At 42.4% G+C, this 24,427-nt stretch overlaps 1 protein-coding gene across 11 annotated transcripts in view; it reads right to left on the bottom strand.

Moving 5' to 3' along the window:
* Positions 1-24,427, bottom strand: part of LOC122565716 (ras GTPase-activating protein raskol) — a 259,030-nt gene that overhangs the window by 158,174 nt on the left and 76,429 nt on the right. For 5 of the 11 annotated variants that reach the window (XM_043721971.1, XM_043721972.1, XM_043721973.1 and 2 more), the window contains exons 2-3: positions 17,319-17,758; positions 3,364-3,476 (exon numbers count right to left, since the gene is read on the bottom strand). In XM_043721971.1, the coding sequence (XP_043577906.1) occupies positions 3,364-3,476; positions 17,319-17,553 (348 nt within the window). In that variant the 5' untranslated portion in view covers positions 17,554-17,758. Of the gene's footprint in view, positions 1-3,363; positions 3,477-17,318; positions 17,759-24,427 lie in introns of those variants that run through there. The other 6 variants (XM_043721976.1, XM_043721977.1, XM_043721982.1 and 3 more) reach the window with 2 other exon arrangements.

Genomic DNA, 24,427 nt, shown 5'->3' with positions numbered 1-24,427 from the left:
TTTATCGAGCGTGGAAAACGACGAGCATCCTCACGGTATTACGTACGAGTTACGTACGACGTTACTCTTAAATAGATAGTACATTTGTATTGTACGTGCGAGAGTGAGGGAGCGTATTCCTTAGAGTGTATGTGAGCGTCGCAAGACGGCCCAGGTCTCCGTTGAGACAAAAGAACGACTAGAAAGAAAAAAAGCAAGCGAGTGAGTGTCTACTAGCCCTTCAGAGAGTAACCCACGTGTAAAGCTAAATTTAGTTAATATGTAAATAAAGTTTAACTTTTTGTTCTCTCCAAATCCTCTTCAAACCTTAACAGTTACTTTTGTGCATATTGGAAGGAAGCTTTGAGTAGATAAAGTAGAAACAACGTTATATCCGGATGTTAGGGACGGACATAATTCCGACAGGATCAACGACTTTGCTTCCAAGAGATTTTATTACCTCTGGATGTGTCTACGATACGCTATACGTTGCTTGTGATTCATAAAAGTAACCAAGGTCGATAAATTTACGAAAGCTCTGAATTTTAACATTTTGCTCGTGTTGATTGATCATCGTGGTACAATCAGCCAACGTGGCACACGACAACGCAACTAAATAGGAATAGATACATCCCGCAGAAGAAAAGAAAAAACGAGGAAACGAAGAAACGAGGAAACGAAGAAGGGAAGAAAGGCTAAAAGTAGGTGTTAAAACGAAACTAAAAGAACTCGAGAACTTTGCATTTTCAAAACGATTCGCCGACACGCTTAAATATTTCTTAACAAAGGTACGTACACGCCTCTTCCGTTCACTGGAACATCAACTTTACCAGTTACCATCGTAACTACCTTTCTAGAATATTTTCCCATTCTACTCGATAAAAGGAGACGTCCAAAAAACATTTTGCCGCGTGAAACAACGAGAGGAATGTGGCCGCGGAACTCCTCACGCCAAGAGTAATTACTCCGAAGAAAATTCGCTATCTGATTTTAAAAATTAGCCAATCTCGGAGGCAACGTGGTTTCAAGCAGTGTAATAAGTAGAATTCTCGAGCCCGATACTTTAAGACCTCAAGAGACAGAGAGAAAGAGGTGGACGGACACGGGACACGTTTAAGGGACCTCGCCAACGACCAAAATGGATCCGCAACGAGAAATCTTCGTCGTTCCTCAGCTTCTACCTTTGTTCGTTCCACGAGAAACTATACGCCAACGAACAGATTCATACATGCTTGAGAATTTTTCCGTGTTATCTTCCCTCTATCTTCGTGGCTTCTTTCGCCTCCTGTTTTACCTTGAGATAAAGCTAAAGGATAGGACAAGAAGGAGAAGAAAGGTAGTCAACGTTTACCGTTATACCGCGCAATTGAGTGCAGTGGAGAAGGAACTTCAGAGTTCGTAAGTTGCAGCATAGATGGTAAGAAAAGAAAGTAAGCTACAAGAAAACGCACGAAAAGGCAAGAAAAGCAACGACAGTGGAAGTAACTCTGGCAGAAAGTTATTGGCTTAAGCAAGCTTCCATGCAAGCGCTCGCTTGTCCGCATCCAGAACAGAGAGCGGTCTGTGACGAAAGTTCGCAACGAAACTTCGATCGGGTTTCTTTCTCGGTCCCTAAAGGACTATGTTGCGTTTGCAACGCGGTGGCTGCAATAACGCGAACGCTTAACGCGAAGATGTTCTTTGGAGCGCGCGAGCGGAAGCGGAAACGTCGACGTCTAAAAATACGTACTCGCGTCCGGAAGAATATACGCGGATATATCGTTTTCCTTTCTTTCGTCGCCAGTCGATCAAGGCGCGTGAACGTCGACAAATATTGGAAGGTTGGATTCCATCCTATATCCGCCACTCTCTTTCGACGTTCCTGGACGGCAAACGTTACAAGGCTTGATAAAAAGAAAATGACAAATTTCAAACGAGAAGCTCGAGGGATTTTTAAAAGCTCGTTGACGTACGAATTTCGATTTGTAAATAGTCGGCAACCGCTTTCAGTTGCAGACCTTCTATAATTTTGGTGGAGGTTAGCAGAGAAGTCTCGAAAGTAGTTGGCTTTGCAAACGTCAGGCTGTGTATAAACTTGCTGATCGAATTAGAAGCTGGCCATCCCTTTGCCATTCCAAGCGTACGATCAAACGCAACTCGGCCTCCTTCCGTAGCGCACGATACAGAACAAGGGAGAAACACGGTAGAGACCGATACGCGTACAATTTTCCTATGCTAATTTTTCATTAAATCCCCTGGCTACAGACTACAGGATATACACAACTTTCAACCCGATTAACTTCCTACCGTTGAGTCGCGTCGCGTCGTTCGCCCAGCGATATCTTCTCGGCTCTTAGACGAATCCCTGAGAAGGGGAATCGTTTGTTTTATCGGAGTGTCGATCGGTTTGTGCCATGACTGCTCGGCCACACAAGTCGTCATCTTCCAAGAAGCGTCCTATTTCATTCCTCGACGCCTCTCGACGTCTGTTTATCGTCTCCCGCTATATGTACTCGCCGGCCGCTTTTGGGATATCGTTCGCTTCGTAAAGCCGATATACCACTGACATGCGTGAACGCGATAAAACGCGGTACTTCTGCGAGTAAACGTCGATACCGAACAACTTTGAACGGCCATCGCGTTGTTTACCCCCCTAAATATGTTAATTGTAAGTATAACTTTCGGATTACGACCGCCAACGTTCCACCGTTATTCCGACAATTCTCCTCGGGCCAGAGATACGTTGCTTGAACGCGTAATTCGCGAATTAGGCGAGCTACGAATTCTGCGAATCGAGTTTCGAGCAAATTTGAGAGCAGTACAGATCGTACTAGTACGTATCTAAAAACCATCGATTTAATATCGAAGTGATTTTAATCGTAAGATTTTTTCTTCTCTTTCAACGCTGTTTGCTAAAAAATTAACGCGTACTTTTAAAATGTTGACTCCTCGAAACAAGATGAACATCGAAATCACAAGGATAAATAAAAAATTTATAAACTATCGTACAAACTATCGTACTGTCGTCATTATGTGGTAGCATCTTATCAATATCTCTTAACGTATTTCTATACACATTGCGTATACAATTAAAGTGCAGTAAGGCTACGATTGCCAAAATCGATATATAGACAGAATAGTAATCGAATAATAGAACGATTTGCGGTAGAATAAAATTAAAAGATAATAGAATAGCAAATACGTTTTTAAGAACAAACAAGTTTATTGCAGGCGATAAGTATGCGAATACTAGCAATGCCAATAATGCGTTTGTGTGCCGCTTCTTATGGGTCGCGATAAAGAAGAGGGAGGCTGGCTAATCCGGCCGAATTGGGCAGCGAGCTTTTCGCTATCGAAACAAGATAGACGGAATATTAGGAAAGAAAGGGAAGGTGTACTACTCACTGCCATATCCTCGCTTCTGTAAGCCGTGAGGGTCTGTTCGTCCTGGAGGAGGACGCAGTAACAAGGTTCCCAGCACGCCTCGGCAGCGGCTTCGCCAACGCAGCATTCGGCCTCTGAAAAAATAAAAAGAAAAGGAGATTGTGACGGACGAGCAAAGTTGCCAGAGTTCAGACTGTGGGCATCGTGGCCACGCCGCGAGAATAAAATCAACGCATCGGCCAGCGACAATACGAATAATGGGAGCCGCGTCGATTATTATCTCCGTGGAGGGGCACAACGGCGCAACGGGGCAACAGGAAGCGCGACGCGATCCCTGCCCGCGGCCAACGATCGATAACGATCGATAATTCTCGCGCGCATTCGAAACGTCCTGTCCGCTGAAGACGCGAATCCAACCGGAGACTCGTCGTCTCAACTTCCAAGGATTATCCTTAGGCTAGGTGCACACCAACGATACAGTGTGAAATACGTTGGAAATTTCTATTCAGAGACCAAGTTCGATTACAAAGATAAAAAGTTGTAAATTTACTCTTACGACGTTGCAATAGAAATTACAAATCTAATCGTGTTAGCGAATTATATTCCATATTTAACCTCGTTACTCGAAACGTGTTTGGATTGCGTTACGCAACTAGACGGCCGTCACGTGGAACGATCAAGGGTTCGAATACGCGCGAGGGCCAGGCAGGAGGCCCTCTGTCTGCAGTCGTCATCTGGAAGCCGTGCCCATGACACACCTCTAAATGAATTACCTAATTTCGAAATCATCTATTTCTATCGGCTACCTGGAATTTTCACGAAATATTTATTATGAACAAAAGTTACAAGTATCCTGGAAGAATCGAAGATAAAGAAATGTCATAAAAGGTTAACGAGCCAACTAATTCACCACCACGCGAATCCTGGCCATACGCCTAACGCTTATATATTATACCGAACAGATCGCTTTGCGCGATAAAGCTGCTAATCCACCAGATTCATAGAGAAACAACAGCTGCGATATTCGCTTCTCACGCTCGTTAGTGAAGAAACGAAAACAATTCGCGATATAACTTGTTTGGCATGGAAGATTGTGTAACGCGAGAAGAAAAATTCAAAATTATTTCTAAACCATCGAAATTCAACGTAAATACCAAGGTATCGCGTAATTGTACGTACGTCTAGATCAATTTCCAAAAAGAACGAAGCACAACTTAACCCTGAGAAATTTCAAGTCGAAGAAACTATTTTTAGAGGAGCATACACGTATGAGAAGAAAACGCTCCGGAAACCGATCGAATCGCTCCGAAAAAATTTTTGCGCCGCGGTAGGTTTGGAAGAAAAACACCGTTGAGTGAAAACAGGCAACGCGTGCTCGACGCTAATCCGGTCGCAAAAGAGTAACACAAAGTGCCCTGTGAATCGAAGTGAATCGTGAACGCGCGCTCATCGTCTCGGGTTGAGGGCTGAACAAATATCGATTCGACGTTCCAGACGCGGCAAAACTGTTTCTTCCTGCGGAGTGCTCGCACACGAACTGCGGATTACAACCGCAGCCGCGCATGGCTGCCGGTTCGAATGCAGGTTTCCCGAGCCATTTGGAGGCACAATTTTTTTACGATCCGTGCTTTCTTCCTTCCATTTCTTTCTGAGATTTCGATCGGAACACACGATCGATATACAACTGAATCACACGCTGAGAAAACGAACGACAGTCGCAAAAGCGTATTTCACGTTTATATTCTTCGCACGATTTTTACTAACAATCTTCGCAAAACTTTAACTATCAACCGACAAGGAATCGCTGCTCGATCTAAAACGCAAGAGTCACCTTTCTTCCATTGAAATATCAGAAATAATCCAGACGAACTAATCGACCAACCTCTACATACATGTATGTATATGTATTCTATTATAATTCACCGTTTTCCACGGGGAAAGTATCTACAGAAAATAACGCAAAAATATTCATAGAATCTGCCTTGCACCAAACACCCTATTTTCAAACACAGATAAATACGGTTCCACGGTAGAAAACCTGCTTTTAGATTGCTTATCATTGTACGGAAAAGCTACGCCAGATTACGAGCCGTTGTCATTTTTATACGTCTAGACCAGGTTGTTCTTTTCTCCGGCCACCGCGCCGCGCTATCCCGTCCTGTCTCAAACATCCTGGGGATTTTTGCTTCCTCAACCAGCTATTACGATATTCACATCCCCACGTGACTACGTGATCACATCCTATCATCCAGATCTATATATATCGCAAGCGAACTTGCCTCTGTCTCTCCTTTTCTGTCAAGATTCCTTATTCCTCGGCGTGTATTTTTCAAGTATTGAAATTCTGGACCGTGTACTTTTTCGCCAAGACCCTCAAAGGGGTCCGATCGACGAACGCATAAATCAGATTCCCAGCGGGTCTCATTCTCGCTTTTTTCTTTCTTCTAGCGCAGCGTCTTTGTATCAGCGCGACGAGACGCAACGGTTATCCATTCCGCGCAGCTCGAACGTGAAAAAGCGTACAAGTCGCATCCATATGGATGGCACGGCAACGAATCCTCGAATACACGAGGCAGACAGTGCACAATGCTCGGTGATAGTGGAAAAGTCGAAGCCGTGTTCGAACGATTACGATGACGAATGCAGCGGCGTAAGGGCTTTTGGATGCCTGGCCAAACGCCAGGGAACCTCTTTGCGCAAGTTCCACGGTAATATTCGTCTGGAATTCTTAATCCGGCTAAACGTCCCTTTTAATCATCCACTTGGCGAAAGATCGGCCGAAACACGTAACAACGTGAACATTTCGAATCGAAGATGACGAACGTCGAGATTTTCTGGAACGAGCGAAATGTTAAACGAGCGAACGATCGCCGAGTGCAGTAAGTTGTCGGTGTAAAATAAAAGTTTCTATGATATTATTCAATAACCACCGAGTCGATCCACGAATAGGCTACCTCAAAGTTACGTTGCTCTGATCGAACTATCCGAGTTTTCCATGTGACGCAGGTGTTGCACTAGTACAGGCATCGTGTAACGATGTACAATATGGTGTAATGCGGGCTCGTGGTAGTCGTAAAGACACCAAGATATTTCTCTGCGGACGTTACGTACAAGGGACCGCAACGCGAAATATTATACAGTTCTGTATCGGTAAACGGTAATAGCGTCGGGATACCAATTCCAGACCAGACCGTAGACCGCTCTTGCATACGAAAGTTATTGCCTTAAATCGACGCGTTATTTTCGTTCTAACCGGTACTTGTTTTTTATATCTCGGCAAAACGAGCTTAAAAACTATATTATAAGACAATTTTTGATATCGCACGACTGAAATTCGTTATCGATATCGTTTTCGTTCCGATGTAAAAACCTAGAACTTTAGTTTAGAGTTTGTTAGGATGTCATTTAGTTATTTGCACATGGAAATATTCAAATTCCGTGTAATATACGATGCAAAAGTTACGGTTTATTCAGAATATTTAACAGTGAAGTTCCTCTAGGACGGATCATTCGCTTGCTAGTTAAATGGAGATGTCGTAAGAAATTTAAATACATTTTTGAAATGCCTAAAACGTTCTTGAGAAGAACGGAAGCGCGCGATTGTTGCTAGGGAAATATTCTACAAAACTGTTCCGAAATATCCTACAAAACGTCACGTACACTCCGACTACGCGCGTACGTCTTTCCTTTCGCCAGTATCCGACTCTTTCATCGCATTTTTATCATCGCACACATAACCCATGCACGTATTACGCGATATTCCTACGGGACTTTTAGACCGTTCGCAATAAATTCCAATTTCACCGCCTTTTATCCCTATCTACCTAAACCTGATATATTCGCGTTTTCGAAGCTTTTCTTACGTGGAAAACGGCAATTTCGGAAAATTATATAGTTTCAGATACATGGTCGAAGCGTAACCGCTAGCAATTTTTTATCGACAAATCAGCCATTTTAGTTTACCTAATATCGCAGATTCAGAGATTTTACGATTCGTCATACTATCACCGCCCCTTTCCTTGTTACACATATATCGTATTTCTCGTATGTACGATTCGGTAAACTCGTTCGTAGCATGTTGGCGTCGCCACTAGAGCTACGGGAAAGAGGATCAAGTAGACGAGAGTAGGACGAGCGAGATGAGGCGGACAGGTAAGAGGTCCTCGTGCCTCTTCGTTCTCGAGACCGTGTTCGTGTCGAAAACGCGAAACGGAGTAACCATGGAGAGCAGCCTCGCGCGTGTTTCTTCCCGACATCGAGATTGCTTCGTACGATCCTCGTTAGAAGCTCGCTGGACCTGGCTAGTTCGTTACCGACCGATCTTATCTGTGGCGAGTCGTTCTTTCACGAGGCTCTTTGGCCCGGCTTTCTTCGCCGTGGACCGCTTCTCTTTTTCCCACGTATCTTCGCTTAACGCGGTCCTTCCATTAATTAATAATCAGAAGAAGCGCGTATCAACGTGTCGATAAATCCTTTGACAATAGTATGGAGGCGAGAAAATTCAATGTCGCGTAACTAAAAGACGAGCGAATGGTTACGTTGGTACATGTCCACCATCCAACGTTATTCATAGTTACGAATATTCCAAACTTTATCGTGACGCCCAGGAATCTCTGTTTGACCGCGATATACTTTTACAGATCCCATAAATAAATCTTTTCGCCGAATGTAATTTCACATTTCACTCGTCTTTCGATCACGTTCGATAAACTTGTCTTCTAACTAGAATTTTCCTAGCTCGGCTAGTTAAAATCCTTTCTAATCTTGAAACTTCTAAGCAACGCTTCGTACTTCTTCGATATAGTCACAAATTAAATTACAACGGGTACTCTTATAATTTCGTCTAGAGAGGCCGTCGATACTAGTCAAAACATAGCTATAAATGCTAAAAATAGATTCTTAAATAGAATAATTCTAGGTTAATCGTGTGTTTAAGAGGCAACGACTACTTCATACAACGAAGTTCTAGAGAAAATCGCGCGACTAGTTAATAAAAAGTGGCGTGACAGGACATCATACGCCGTATTTAACGACATTCGATTCAAGGGGACGGCATATGGTACAAAACAGTAGCATTATAGGTGGAAAACGTTAAAAGCTGGTTCGCAATTTAAACAGATTGGATATGTATAATTAATCGGTAGTCGGCAGAGCATGGAAATAACAGGACGTAGAAAAGACAACTGTCAACGTTCCAGGTGAAACCATAGCGAAATGAGTTATCGATACAACCTCCACTGAGAGCTGCGGTTAGAGAAACGAGCTGAACGCTGGTAATTTTGCTTTCACAAAAAACAAATTTCTAGTTAATTCCTTCTAATTACCCTGAATAACGAACGACAGTATAATTTCAGCATTGTATCGCACGACGTAGTAATTCTATGTTTTCTCGAATGTTTCTGGTCTTGACAGTTTTTAATTCCTAGAGCAGTGACGGTGGTGGTAGTAGCAGTAGTAGTAGTTTTATCGAACACGAAATTACATAAACAAAAGTTGATTACGCTAAAAAGATAAAACCGAATTAATGAAAATAATGTTTCGTTACTGTTTCAGGTTTTAGGGTCAATCAAAGTTTTCAAGTAAAAACAAAAATAAATGATAAATACCTATCAAGAAGAGCGTAAAAAATCATCGAAAATCGTATACCTGTTGATATATAATTTTTATCGTCGTTGCATTAACGTTTCATTCGTTTGAGACGGAAACGAGTTGAAAGAAAAAAATATTATCGCTTTTTAATTAAGCATTGCCTCCTTCAGGGAGTAGTGCGATAGGTAGGTAGATTGTTCGAATAATTACTTTTATTATGCGAATATTTTACATTTCCTCGCTGCCAAGTACGTAAACTGTACCTTTTGACGTTAAATATCTGACGGAACGTCTCATTATTAAAGTAATTTAAATTTCTATTTGAGAAAATTCACTTTTCTATTTCAGTGATTATGCGTCATTCCCATAATCAAATTCTACTTCATGGTTCGTTACTGTGAAACATAAACTATGCAGCGGCACTCATGAGCGCGGCATTATTCCAAGAGAAAATTCCACTTCTACTTTTCTACGTCACAAACCAACGTGTAATTGTTACTTTCAGTGTTTAGTCTGTAGTTTTCTATGTCGCAAATCAACGCGCATTTACCCGGCATTCTCTATCGCCGTCGACGTACAACGCTTCGTTGCTATTGCATACAATGTGCCGTATATCGATGATTTTCAGAATTTGAAGTGATGTAGATTGCTTAAAAATATTTTCATCCAGTTTGAAATCGATTTAAATAGTATTTAAATAATAAATATTTTGCTTGAATACTATTTGTTTCTTCTTTTAAATGACCAGCAGAAAACAAATTCTTCGCATCGCGTACTCTTACTCTCCTTACATCAACGATAAAGACAGCTTACGGCGAAGATAAATTAGAGTGAAAGGAAGGAAGGGACTAACGTTCGAGACTTTGAGAGCATTTGGTTAATCGAGTGCAACGCATCGATATAGTCATACGAACAAATGGAAATGACAAAAAGGGGGAAAAAGGAACGCCGTATCGACTGGAGAGAAAATAATCGAGTCCAAGGCTTAAATAATCGCGATGGGATTCAATTAGGTCACATGGCTGTCTGTCGGTTCTTTTCGCTATTAGCGAGCAAGGCAGAGAATATCGGACTTTCGTGAATGCTCCAATTTCTCGGAGCCTACAAATTAACGAGGATTATAACTGCAGCTTTATTGAACAGATTAACCGCGACGAATTCCTTTCGGCGTTCGCTCGCGATAACTCGCCGGAGAAAACCGCGACTCTTTCAATTATCGAACAAGTTTCCCGAGAGAGATACATACTACTACTCTTCTCTTAACTCGTCCCACTGAGCTCGATCTAACCTGACGTCATAAACTTTCCACGAAACGTGTTCCTGATGCTGGATACCTCTTAAGGGCGTAAATAAGTTAACTCGAGTATATACCGATTTTTCAGGATTAACAATCTTGAAGAGATATTCTGTTGACTTGTTGCTTATGACAGAATTTGTTTCTGACAGAATCCTGATCGATAGAGCAAGTGGATTACAAGGACTATATAATACGTAGATAGGGCGAATATATTCCGTGCGGAGTCACGATACAAAGAACGAAGAAGAAGGTAAGGGTTATAGCACGATCGAGAAAGAAAGCTATTTCTGAGTAACGATCGATCTGAGAATATTAGGGAATAGTAAACTGCATTTAGAATTTTAGAATCTTTGTTTCTTTCCCACTCAATGGTCGAATACGTGCTACGAATTCGAGATTTCCGAAGGGCTATTTCGAGATATATGTAACGGCACGAGTTTGTGACAAGTTTGTGACCCGAAGGAACATGGCGACCCTTCCAAAAGGTCGAACACCTTGCGTCAGTTCAGGTATCGGCCCACCCCCCCACCCAGTGAATGGACGCAACGAGCACGTAGCAGAACGGTAGTGACACTCGGTACGACGTTGATTGGAAAATTAAGAAAATTGAAAATTTGTCGCTACAACTGTAGTTTGTCGTTAAAATCGATCACGCTTAACGAATAACAGGCGTACTTAAGCAAATCGAGTTAAACCAGTTCAGTTTTATGCAATTTTGCTGCTTTCAATTGTATCTGCTTTTCAATCGTCCCTCCTATCGCATTAAACCGTCATGTCACAGGAAATCACGTACAGTTCGCGATATCAACAGGATCGGCTTTACAAGCCCTCCTCGACTCGGCATTCTTTTCTGGCCGGCCCATTCGCGAACAAGTCGATTGTACGAAGGATTAAAAGCTCTTCGGGGTTTTGAAATTACAAGATTAACACGTTTTACAGGAAGAGATGAAACGTAAAAGGCGATACACATAAAAGGACAGGATTTCCTTGAACCGAGCTGCACGCCTGTTGTTTGCCATAGCGTGATGCAAACTAATCGTGAAATAGGTTGCACGAGGATAATTGCATGCAGGAAGGAGGAACAGTCGCTAACACGTTGTTAATTATATTCATGCAACGACATTACGCAGTAACGATCGCGCGTTCGAAGGATAAAAAACAGGGATGCGCTAGAAAATAATTTATGGACGGTTATGCTGTCAATTACGCTGGCCAATCGTAACAGATAGCCCTAAGAACCAGTATACGACTCGTGTTTTACTGCCGATTTGGTAGATGGAGAAACGGTCAAAATATACCCGCCATAAACGGGACGTTAAGCCCCGAACAATTTCCTGCTTTTAATGGACCCGCCATCGGCGAGTGCTGTTCATTTCGAATAATTAATTCTTGGCGTGACTTCGTTTCGCTAGATTCATCCTTCCGAACCTCTCTTCGGTTTACGTGAAAAGCTCCCTTGAAATTTCTACATATTCGGATCCGCCAGACATATCACGAATTTTATAATTTTCGCAATGAATACGTTGTTTAAAGGTGATTGCACATCCACGACGGATAAATTACGAATAATCAAAGTCTGTTAGAGTAGTAATTGAATTTTTCCATTCTACTCGTTCTCCAACATCCTGTCATTTCACAAATTCTTTTCACAAAATTGTGTAACAAGTTGATAAGATTATACGTGGGATATAAGTTTACACGATCAATATGTAAAATTATATGGAAAATGGAGTATCAAAAATTAAAATTATCTGCCAACAGAAAATGGAACAAACTTTTGAAAATAGAGGAAACATTTAAGTTTATAAGCTGTTGATAAATTAGAATAAATTACGATAAGAGCAATGTTACATCGTAGGCTTTTGGACGTGATTAACGATCCCATTAAATAAATAACTAAATAATTAAACGAAGAAATTAAACCGAATGATATTGGCCCGCGTGAAACGCAAATCGTATCGCTGCAGCTGACACTTCCATTAGAAAAGCATGTGTTCCCGTTGCACTTGCAAGTGCAACGACAATCCGCGACTCTCGGGCTCATACTCGAAACGAGAGCAACGCGCTATAATCGAATCAGGATTTTCCGCTTATCGGATCCGCCGTTTCATCCAGTAAGTAATTTTACGAAGATGTCGATTTGTCTTTCTCGATGTACGTTACATCGCGAGAAAATATAGAAATGTATCATTTTGCGAATATTACGATATGCTTAGAAAAGAATTTATAATTGTTGCAACAGTTACACGCATATTTGCATATTTATATGTCGTGAAAAATAAGAATACTGTCGCTGACAAAGCGCCCGTTTTCGAATGTCAGATCCGTTCTATGAAATTTCGTTGATTTAATGCGACTTTTACTTTTACTATTTTTTTTTATTTTTTTAATTTTTACTAACCAATTACGTTTTATTATTATTATTACTATTATTCTAGCCACCTTCCAACGACCGTATACATATTAAATACATATACATACATATACGTAAACATATGCATATTAAAAATACAAATAATAAAGTTTTATTCCACGCAGGTACCGTACTATTGCGACTGAGTGCTAATTGTTTTCGCGCACGGTCATACTTGAAAAACAATAGATTTTATTTCCCACTGGGCACATACACCCGCGACATATACAATGCACTCAAATATCCATTCCAGAATATCTATTATCCCAGCGAGTATAAGTAACTTGCAAACTCTCTTTTTTTAAGATCGTTTATATAAAAAGCAAGGAACCTAATTTTACCTATAAAGCTAGGAGTCGAACTTTTGAATAAAATTTAATCGATGTTGAAACGAGAGTGAAATCCTGCGCTTTATCCAACGATAAATTATTCTGGTGTTACAGTTTAATTCTTGGCAGCTACTCCATCGTTTTCAGCTCTTTACTCTTTACTCTTTGACACTGACTGACTCATCCACTCGCTCTTTCATTGTACCGCACTCTTACAATTATCGCACGCATACCACATATCGCATCACGCTCATACCATATATCTTCGTATATCTGAAACCACACGTACGTGTACGCGTACCTGTACCTATCTAAATGTACGTTCCACTTGAAATTGATCATCAACTTCAACAGGTATACAATCTCTTTTACGTTATCCGAAGCATTTGTTATTTCGGTGGAATGGCAGAGAGGATTGGTCATCGACGCTCGATATACGCAAGTTCATTCACCTCTTTCGGTGGAAAATAACTATGATAAAAATATACGAACCTTTTGCAAATGTAACGATCACGAGTACTCGTTCTGTAGTTTCTACTATCGAGTAACAGATACGAGAAACGGGAGAAAAAAAAAATCTAAGAACGAATTAGAGCTTGTGGAAAATTTTCGGGAAAGTTGTTAAATCCGAGAATTTGGGTCAGTTCGATTTATTTCAAGTATTGGTAGATCACGGATAATGCGATATCGGATATCTGCCACCGCGAAGAAGAGCAATACGCGAACGTCGTCGCTATTTCTCCGATCTGAAAATACAGACTCGAAGAGAGTAGTTAAATAAGGCACACGACTTTGCGATAATGTTCGTTCGTGTTGGTGAAACGCTACTCGGTTTACGTGGCATTCGAACTGGTTTCTGATCTATGTACGTAATATCGTCGGCATAATTCAAAGTTCTGCAAGTCACAAGACCGTCTTAGAGATGTCATACGTTCGATACGTTATGCGTAATGCAGGTATTATATAAGTTATCGTAAAGGAAGCGTTCTAATTTCACATTTAAAGTTTGTGCCAACTATAGATCGATCGTATACGTTACATCCATTCTTATATTACATTACATTCTTGTTTTACAGATATGTAGCTTTCATACGATCTTAGAACGTGGTGTAATAACGTGTAGGTGTAATAGATTTATCTTTCTTTAGAAGATAATCGTCTATTATACTGGAAACTTTTCAGTTATTTAAAAACGTTTGCAATTTTGAGGGTTTCGGTCAACACTGAATAATTAATACGCATTGGTATCGTTTCAATGCTATGAAACTATAGCGAGCAACGCCTATTAAAAGTAGAACAAATCGTGAGAACTAACATAAAAATATTTCACGGTTCGTAACTGAAACTGCAATTGCGTTCTATCCTATCCAAGTCCACCCAAGTTCAAGTTTAAAATCGCGTCTACTAATTATTCTGTAGACAATCAACAATGGTCGGTTCGGATCGGTTCTTCCCATTTGCGAAGACAAATCGCAATCACTCAACGGCGACGCCATAATTATCGCACTGACGTTTTTAATTAACCGCACGAACGAGCTCGACATCGACCTTTTCGTTCGGTGCGAAGCTAGACTTATAACGAGAGCAACGCTTTCTGCCACGTTGGAAATGAAGTTTCTGAATATCGTGATACGACCTCGGTTAATGGAGTTCGATGAATCGATCGTCTATTCTATCCCTCTATGATTTATCTTTCCAATTTTGTCCTCTCCGCGAACGTGCAAAACGATAACTTTTCGACGATGACCGTATGAAATGATAGTAAAATACGAAAGTGAATTTAAATATCTGACGATACGTACGTCATAATTAGAAGTCGTCGTTTCGAACACGTAATAAAAGGGCGCGTGTATTTATGCTCACGGAGCTATTTATAATAAAAATGTTTCGCGAACGTTATATAAAAACTCGTAATAACGATAATAACGCTAACAGATTAACTTGAAAGATAAACAGGTCTGAAGTAGACCATTAAGAACATTTCACATAACGCGGTAAAATTAGAAAAGTAAATAAAGAGGAAGTTTGCTGATTTCTATCTACTATCGCCACGACAGAATAATAAATCGGTTGAATTTTGAACTCATCAACTCATCTGTTTGAACTTGTCAATTTTATAAATCATTATATCGAAGCCTTTGATCGTAAAACCACTCAGCTGTCATGAATTAACAACAACCACGCATTGCATTATAAAAACGAAATAAATTGTAGAATTTTATCGCTAACAATCGATCGATTAAAGAAACGTAAGAATTACTCTTAAAGTGTCCAACACATCGTCACTTCCTCGTTCACAATCCATAAGAGATTTCCCGTCTTGACCGTCCACTGTGACCGGCCGTCACATATATAGTATTACGAACTCTTTCACGAGCAAGGAAGAAATATCAAGAAAGTATCGATCTCTTCCCGCTTCTAGTCGCCGTCGTTCCTTTCTCGTCGTTCATCAAACGTAAACAGAGGTTTTCCCATTGATCAGATTCTACGATGAAGCGAAGGCTTTAAATAAAACGCGATCGCTCAGATTGAACGACTGGATTACCTACCCGGCACGATCGCTACCACTACGTGCTACATACTCGTTCTCAACTCACGAAGCCAGTGTTACACTCTTGATACCTCGAGCAACCGGCAAAGCTCGTATACAGAGACGCGTAGAGAAGAAAATTCTCCGCGTGCAACTGCGTAATGAAAGGAGAAAGGAGGACGGATCGTGGTAGAAAGGACGCGACTTATTTACCTACATCGATTTATTGCGATCGAAGAGATTATATCTGCGGGCAGCGTTCCTGCCGGCGCTACACGTTACATCCACGCTGAATCACGATTTAATTGGTCCCCGCCGAGAATCGATCACCCGAACCGTTCTTTCCCGATCCTGGTTCTTGCGATCCTCGCGAGTGTTCGTTTTTCTTCGCGGTCGTGCCGGTATGCGGTAGCCAAGTGATACGAAAATACGAATAACGCGCAAATTACGGTTGGCTAATGCGAGAGAATTATCTCGTCGGTACGAAGGAGCAACCGGTAACTAAGCATCCGTGTTTGTTTAATCGACAACGTTTTCCTCCATTTTTATCTTTTCGAAGCTTCGAAGCGTTTTGGCCCAACTACCTGCTATGTACAATTCTACGCAGTACTACATAACTCCTATAATAAAAAAAAAAAAAAAGAAAAAAAGAAAGATAAAAGAAACGAAAAACATCAAATCAACGCCAAAGCGATAAAACGCTGTACCAACAATCTACAGCAGAAGTCATCTCGCTAACGACTTCATCGAAACACAACTCGTGATATTCTAAACGCGCCGCAACACCAAACACAACCCGTTTCAGCATCCTGCACGCATCCAACGTACACACAGATGTAAACGTTTCGCAACGCAAATATCCCCCTTGGTAGCGTGGTTCAATCTCGCCAGATCCGAGCCACATTCTCATTACATAACCCGAAAAAATTCCGAGATCTCTTCTGTATCCGTAGCATCCCATCTTCCAGATGCGTTTGACTCCCTACACAGACTGCGAGGCACCCACGCAGCCGCGCGTTCGCGATACACGTGCCACTCTCCTCTTCGGATTTTCATTTAACGCGGCAGATTAATTCGCGCTGGTAAATCACGCTCGAGGAATATTCGTGCGCGAGTGGCTCGGTATCGTAGCCGGCATTGTATGTTAATAGCAACGGTTGGCCCGCGGACCAGAAATAATAGCGCAAGTGCATCGAACGCGCAGATATATACGGTAATGTACATATACTTAGTTTCGCAGGTGAGGTCGCGACCAACACTGCCTTCTCGTTTTCTAGCTGGGAGATATCGTGTTGAACCTGTGACGAGTACCGAGCAGCACTGATCGCCGTAATGGTCGTTCGGGAGTCTATCGCTGGCAATAGCTACGTACAACAGCGTATTCGCAAATCAATTTCGAGCTATCGTTTTTGGTTGCTTGTTGAAGGATAATTCGCTGGCCACGCTGCTCGAACGACTACATTTTCTCTACATATGGAGATATTCGTCAAGCGTAAAAATCATTCATCTAACAAAAAAAGGAAGGAGAAAAAGGAAAAGTTTAACTTACCGATCAATGCTTTTGACGGGGTAAAATCAACGTTCCTCTAAAAAGTTCCACTTGTCAAATATTCTCGACTCGCTAAAACCAATTTTCTCCCAAAAGAAAATTTATTTTTTCTCGCCAAGAACCGCATTCGTCCAATTCGTCTAACGCGTGAAAATCAATTTTTAATTAAACCGAGTTTAAATGTTCCTAGTCAGCGTGATCGTCGGTTGTTTGCGCGGAAGAGAGGCTTCAACGCGAAACGAGGCGCGTTGAAAAATACCAGAGCTTACCACAGTAATGGACCAGGATATGAAGAGTGCCTGCGTGTATCCGGGAATCGCACCAGGAACTGGTGTCGACCTGGGGCTCGAACAGAGAGAGATCGAGACCCTCCATGTCGCTTTCGCCGCAGGAATCGCTCAGAGGCTCCAAATTACCGGAGTTTGCCACCTCGTCCTCGTTCGCGATGTCTTCCGGAAGGTTCTCGCCGCCTCCGCCACGGCAACGTGTCGGTGTCAACGCCATTTCTCCACGATTCTTGCCGAAAGCGTCGACGGACACGCGTTCAAGCGCTTCCTTTATGCGCTTCCTTTATGCGCTACTTGATCGTAGGTAGCTCCGCGAGTCGACCGTGAGATTCGAGAGATACTTTGGATACTTCAGTGAGCGATTTGATTCATCATTGGTTGCAGCACAGCGTGCCGTTGCGCGGCTACTTTCGAGGCAGAAACTGAAAGCACATGGTCACGGCACGGACACGTGAGATACGCGATTTAAACGCGTCGAAAGTAAATCGAGGCATATCGAAATTCCATTTGCACGGCATAGTTACTGCCAGAACGCTTTCGATTACGGACCTGCTTCACCGTTCGCGTAAATTAATTTTGCCGTCGCCGTGAATTGCTGTCTCAATAACAGCCGTTAGCCTGTAACAGTCATCATGTTTATTTCTCCCTTTTTTTTTTTTCTTTTTTTTTTTAATCACCGTATCGATCGAAGAGTTTCGAGAGAAGGAGGCCGTACAAGAGTATAATCGAAACGTCCGTGATGTAAAAACAAAGTGGAGTTAGGGGTCGTTTGATTGTTTCTTAGGGAAAGGGTGGACGAAACGATCTCTCGACGAAACGGCGGATAAAATGATTCTGGAGAACGGCGCAATGATAAAAGTTTTTAAAAATGGCGGTGTTTTCAAAGAAGTATAGAAAGACAGACAAAGTGGATCAAAGTTACGTCCGTGACACAGGAGAGAACCAAGTGCACTCGCGATGCCATAGCTCTGAAAGTGGAGCTCTCGTGTCTGAAACGCAAAGACCCTCTTTAATTAAGCGAGCTTGTAATTAATTGCCTGTTCTTGGTCCATCCCCCGCGCGACATGTCAACGAGAGTTATGACCTATCCAACAACACCGAGTAAGCACTCTTGTCGGCTGGACGAGCCAAAGCAGCTCCGAGCATTTTGCTTTCTTTAGCTCGAGAACAAAATTGACGAGAACAGATTCGAGCAAAGCGACCAAAACGTAAAATACGAGACGAGTGAACGGAATAAATTAAAACGATCGGTAATAACTACATTTACAAAAAACGGCGACCTCGTTTTCAAATAACAACGATGATTTCCTTCCAAGAATTCGCTCGGCAAACCGAACTAATTTACAAAGAAAAGCATAATAGTCCGTGCATAACATTTCCTTAACGATTCTTCTTCTAACCGTGTTTCATTACGTTATACGAGAATAATCGTACACCTTTTCTCAGTGTTTTAACATTCGGAATTTGCTTCTTCGATATTTTTCATTCAAAATAACATTTTTCATACGAATTATTAAATTGTCGTTAATTTCGACATTTATTAAAATATTAATTATTTTCGCATTTAATTAAAATCGAAATCTATCGATCTGTTTCATCTTCATAACGCGAAGATTCGCTTTTCACCGGACCCCGCAAAGTAACGCAACGCGAGCTGTCAAGAGGACATTAATTACTCCATGTTCGTGGACGGGATATATCGCGACAGCAACGTGGCATGCTCTTACGTCGATAAATTGTTTACACATATTTACATGGTCCGCTTCCTGTGCCAGCCGAGCCCGCCACTACGGATGCAAAAGCGAAAAAACCAGTTTCAATGAAAAAGGATAACGGTGTGCGAGGAACTCGCATACCAAAGCAGCTTCGCACGATGAAAATCTATTACCATACACACGGCTGTTGGCTCCCGCAACCGTTGCGTCGAAAGAACATTTAAAATTTTCGATTGGAAATTTTCAATGAAACGTGATTTTCTTTCTCAAAAGATTCTCCTGTCGAGAAATTTAACCGACCAAATCTTTCCTGCGCATTTTACAGGCTAGAACGCAGGATAGAACGCGTAAACTAGCTCCGACAGTGTCTCGAACGATTAAAATTGTTTTTACAATAACGATAAGGTTTACTCGTTATGGATAAAATGCAATCACACGCATCGATACGGTACTTTGGTCGCTAACAACTATCTGTTTTCGTACAAAGTGAATATACGGAAACGAATTTCGTCGTTCGCATGGAAGTTACAACGGTATAGAGTATATATACTCTATATATACAGGTTATAGTATACAGTAAAACATAAAAGGAGGTGCAGGAAAGTTCGTTTTTCTCTTGTCTTTTTTCTTGTTGTTAAATTATTGGTATTTTTAACTTTCTATTTTTTTTAAATAGCTTCTTTTGCGTAACCGATAAGTAAAAACTAGGTAATATTCTTGCAAAAAAGGAAATCTCCGCTCGAGAACGTGTAATTGAAGGAGAAAAATATTGCCAACCAAAGACAAAACGATCAACATCCATCGTATCGATATCTATCAACGCTACGAAATTAGATGGATGAGTATGTTCCCACGTTTTATTGCCGGACGTGTATCTCGTACGCGTATCGCGATACACGTATCTCCGTGCAGAAGAGATCTAGCAACATAGGCACGAATCGATCGGCCAAAAACGATTAGCTAGGACGCGGGAACGCGCGCAAAGATCGAGATCGCGGTTCGCGGCGATCACGCCGAAGATCACGGCACGTGAACTGGTTTCGCGAATACCGAAGAAGCGTGACGTGTGCGTGGTCGCGTGTGTACGCGGGCAACGACGAAACAAGAGCGAAAGAAGGAGAGAGGGAAAGGTGGAAGGAAAAGGGAAAGCAGGATCCAGCGTACAGGTCGTTCGCATCCGAGTTCGAAGTTGGCGGGCGAACCTGTAATCGTTTCGTGACCACGGAGCAGAATACGTTTGCCCGTCTTTCTTTTCGCCTCCGTTTCAGGCTCTTTTCCAGCCGACGAACACGATCAAAAGGAACACGACGACCAACAATCCTGTGAGAAAGAAATTGGCCGTCGGCACGAACACCGAAATTTCCCACACGGGAGAAAAGTAATTTGGCATTTAGCGCGACGGCGATCGCGCCGCTATACTCGTAGCATTGCAACTACCGTAGCAAGGACATTGTTGACCACGATCGTACCCACCAACATAAACCGATAGTTAGGTTATATAACAATAGGTTATAAGCGAATCGTGTCCATAACGATATTCTCGAATATTCTCAAGCTGCATCGCTACTACTCCTTGTTCTTTCTTCTGCAAAATTTCCCGTGTATCGAGACAAAACAGCCAATCAATTCCATCCAAAGCCGTCCAAAGTCATCGAAAGTGATCCAAGACCCTGAAACGCGTATGAAAGTCAGCGAATCCGCGAAAGAACCGCGACTGATCGTCCCATTTAGGCTCACTACACTAGGCCCGCTTCCTCGTCGATCCGGCCAGCGACGTTCGTCGCCGCTGCGAGAGATCACCGGCCGCCTACAGAGACTCGTTTCCATCTCTATCCAAGAGGCGAGGAATCGAAAAAGAGCTTAGTCGAAAGAAGAGGTAGCTAGGTGGAAACGAAACGCGCTGTATATCCGTATACGAACTCTGACATTTCGAGGCAGTGTCGCAGACTTGTACGTGGCTGAAGCACGTGAAAAGGATCTCGAGTGGATCCGTTCCGGCTACCACGAGGACCATATCGCCGCCTGCTCGTGCCATGGAGCCAGACGGAACAGTCGAGGAAGAGAGCAAAGAGGGACGACCGAGTACCTACTTACGACAACCACGATCCCTCGTAAACATCGGATGGAGGCCTCCTGGGAATCCGCAGCAGGAACAAGGATACCAGGTGCACTCGTCTTGATAACGAGCTTGGAAGCGCTCGCGCGCCGGCCGAAGATCACATTCCGCCCGTTTTTTGCTCCGATGGCAGATTTACGAGCGGCGGTGAGCCTCGATTCAAATTCAGCGCCCTCGGATCCTCCGCCTCGCGGACTCCAAACGATAAGGAATACGCATATCCGGCTAACATTATAGACCGGCTACTACGTGTGGTAGCTAACATCGATTCACGGCGATTGTGCAGCAGCGCTGGCTGAACCATGCGACGACATAGGAAAATAAATATCGTTGAATAATTGCAATATTTGCGCGATCCGTCCGAGCCCGTATCGAGCAGCGATATCTCTGATCGTAACTACGTACTTGGATTAGTTTCGTCGCGTAATTTCCCTACGACCGTTCTCACCGAAAGCTAGTTCCGTACTTTCGTATTGCTGTACCGAACTAATTAGAATTACGTGTATCAAGTTTATTACCATTTAAAAGTACTTTATTTTACTGCTACTACTTTGATTTACGCATGGCACGAGTAAAAGAACGACTTGGCGGAAAAGTACAAGTACGTGCAAGTATCCTTGTTACCTTCTATTCGAATCCGATTATCGTTCCAAACTTCCGCTCTCTGTCTCTCTCTCTCTCTCTCTCTCTCTGTCTCTCTCTTGGTCTACAAATACCCACCGAAATATAGTCTTCGCTAACGAAGTGCATAAAAACTTTCCAACAACTTTCCAAGTAATCAAACGAGAAGAAAGTAATTGCCTCGTAGGTTATCGAGGAATCGATAAAGTCAGCAGAGAGCAAAACCTCGGAACAAGAGATTGCGCGAGTGATTCGAATCGCTCAAAGTTTCGGTCAGTTGGAGAAGAAACGCGGAAGGCGATCGAAACATTTGCCTGCGTTACCTAATTGCTCGTTGGCGATCGGCGTGTATCGGTTCGAGCGTAATGTTGATTTAAATTCGCCGGAACGCGTTAGCTCGCGCGAAACGCGCGCCCCATCTGGCCGTGGAACTCGGTTATGCGGACTATGCCCCGAGGAGAAGGTAAGCCAGTAACAACGGACAACGACGATGTGTTACGCCGTGTACGCGGGAAAGAGAGAGGGAGGAAGCGACACGGAAGAAAGAGGACAGACGGAAAGGAGAGACCAGAAACGAGATCGAATCAGCTGAGAGGGAAGCCGGTCGGGACTGGCGAACCCGACAGAATGGTTCTTTAAATCAGCGATACAGCCAAGATTTGTCAAACGTGTACCGGACCAAGTCGGGTAATTTGTTCCGCGCAAAGACCATCACCGTTTCTCTGTTCTCTTTGTTTCGAGTTCAGGGAATTTTGGGAAATCGATTTCGCCCGGCTGAGTTCTCATACGCTTGTTTATAGACGTTATAGCACAAAAATGTAAGCGACTCTTTCACTTTTATACCGTACGATCGATCCATTCCAACATATTTTCAGGAAAATTTCTTGCCGAAATTTAAAATCCATAAACGATACAGTTTTTATTCTTTAACATCTACAAAATATCGGATAATATCAAAAGAAAATAATATTACGTTTACAATGTCAATCACCGATGCTTTTTTATATACTCTATTTTTTATGATATATAATAATTTTTAACTCTCGACAGTTTTAATACCAAACTACGTAGATGTATAGATAACGATAACACGTTCTTAATTAGACGAAGCCCGCGCTTAATCTAAATCTTTGATCGAATTAATTTTACCGTAACAGCTGAAAGTAACCTCCGAATGATAAAACGCGATGTCTTAAGCGATACATTCCACTTTCTGTAACAAAGTCTTTCTCTATTCGAGACAGGATTGCAAACTTCCTAACGAGATACGCAGGCAAATACAGACACATCCACGGTGAATTTAACAGTCTACGCCGGCTCCCTAATAACTTAACAGTTAACACCTGCGGAATCGAAACTAAACAGAAACACGACGCGACGTTCGCCACGATCGACCTCAAACTACCCAGTAGCCGTGTAATCCGTCCTCAGATGTTCGAAAACAGAAACTTATCTCTTCGCACGAATTTCAGGGAGCAGACATCGCGATTTCCCGGTCCCATGGTTCGACTATCCCTCGTCTCCATGGTTAAAGGGACTTTGGTCCTGGAAATTCAGTAACTCGACGGATCAAAAGCTGCTAACGGAGCACGATTATACGGCGACGAATCAAAAGTCGAGGAATGCCAAAGGTGTCCCGTGTTCCTCCCTCGTAGGCAGCAAGTCGCTTCATTTCGTCGAGTCTTCCAGAGTTTCCACGATGAGATCGCGTTCCAAGAGTCCACCTTATAAATTATTGATGCTTCTCAAAGGTTTTCCAACGGAGAGTAAACGACTCCTACTAAGATCTTCGCGTCTTTCCTCCCTATTCTCTCTCTCTCCCCCCCTCTCTCTCTTTTACCCTTACTCGCGCGCGCGCGTTTTTCTTTACGCTGAACGACAGATAGAGTTAGCTGCGAGATATCTGCGAAAGCGATGCGGAAAACAGGAATTCGAAATCGTAACTCCGCGCAGAGAAGTTGAAATAAAGGGTTCACTAACGACCGATGCTATAACGACTGAATAAAACCTTAACAATCATAACACGCAGACCCGTAGGTTTCTTGCAACATCGATCTTATGGCACGACTAGCGCCCGGAGCTTCAAGGGCTTATTACGATCTGTCTTACCTTGAAAACCCATTACGCGCAACCGAACTTTTTTCGCGGTCATAAACTTTCGTTCCCTAAGAGTGACGATCCGTGCCAAGTCTCTAGCAATCACTAGAGAAAGCATCTTCTTCTTCTTTTCATAATGCAGCGAGAGTGTAATACGTTCAACCTGCTGAAAATCGAATCGATGAATTGCAATCGAAATTTCGCATCGTTGGTCGCATCGTATTATTCGCTATATGTTATCGTATCGTTGTGTTATGGCTCCTTCGATTAAAATTTCCATTTGTAAGTGGAAATTACGCTACTTCCTTTCTAGGTGATGGAATATTTAAAAAGGTATCCGAGAATGTTATTGTTCAGCCGATAAAACGAAGAAATAATTTTCAACGTACTCGTACGTGCCGATTATTACGCAGAACTGAACAAAAATAGACGATTCTATCCGATAGCGCAAAATATAATTGTCGAGTACACGACTCAAAGCAACTGATGATCCTTTCATCCCGTTACTTTTTGCACCAATAAGAGTATAACGAGTAAAGTGA

This window comes from Bombus pyrosoma, linkage group LG3 (assembly GCF_014825855.1).
Source record: "Bombus pyrosoma isolate SC7728 linkage group LG3, ASM1482585v1, whole genome shotgun sequence".
NCBI classification, from domain to species: Eukaryota; Metazoa; Arthropoda; class Insecta; order Hymenoptera; family Apidae; genus Bombus; species Bombus pyrosoma.
The sequence above is the reverse complement of the archived record's forward strand: the minus strand, read 5'-3'. Positions and strand labels throughout refer to the sequence as shown.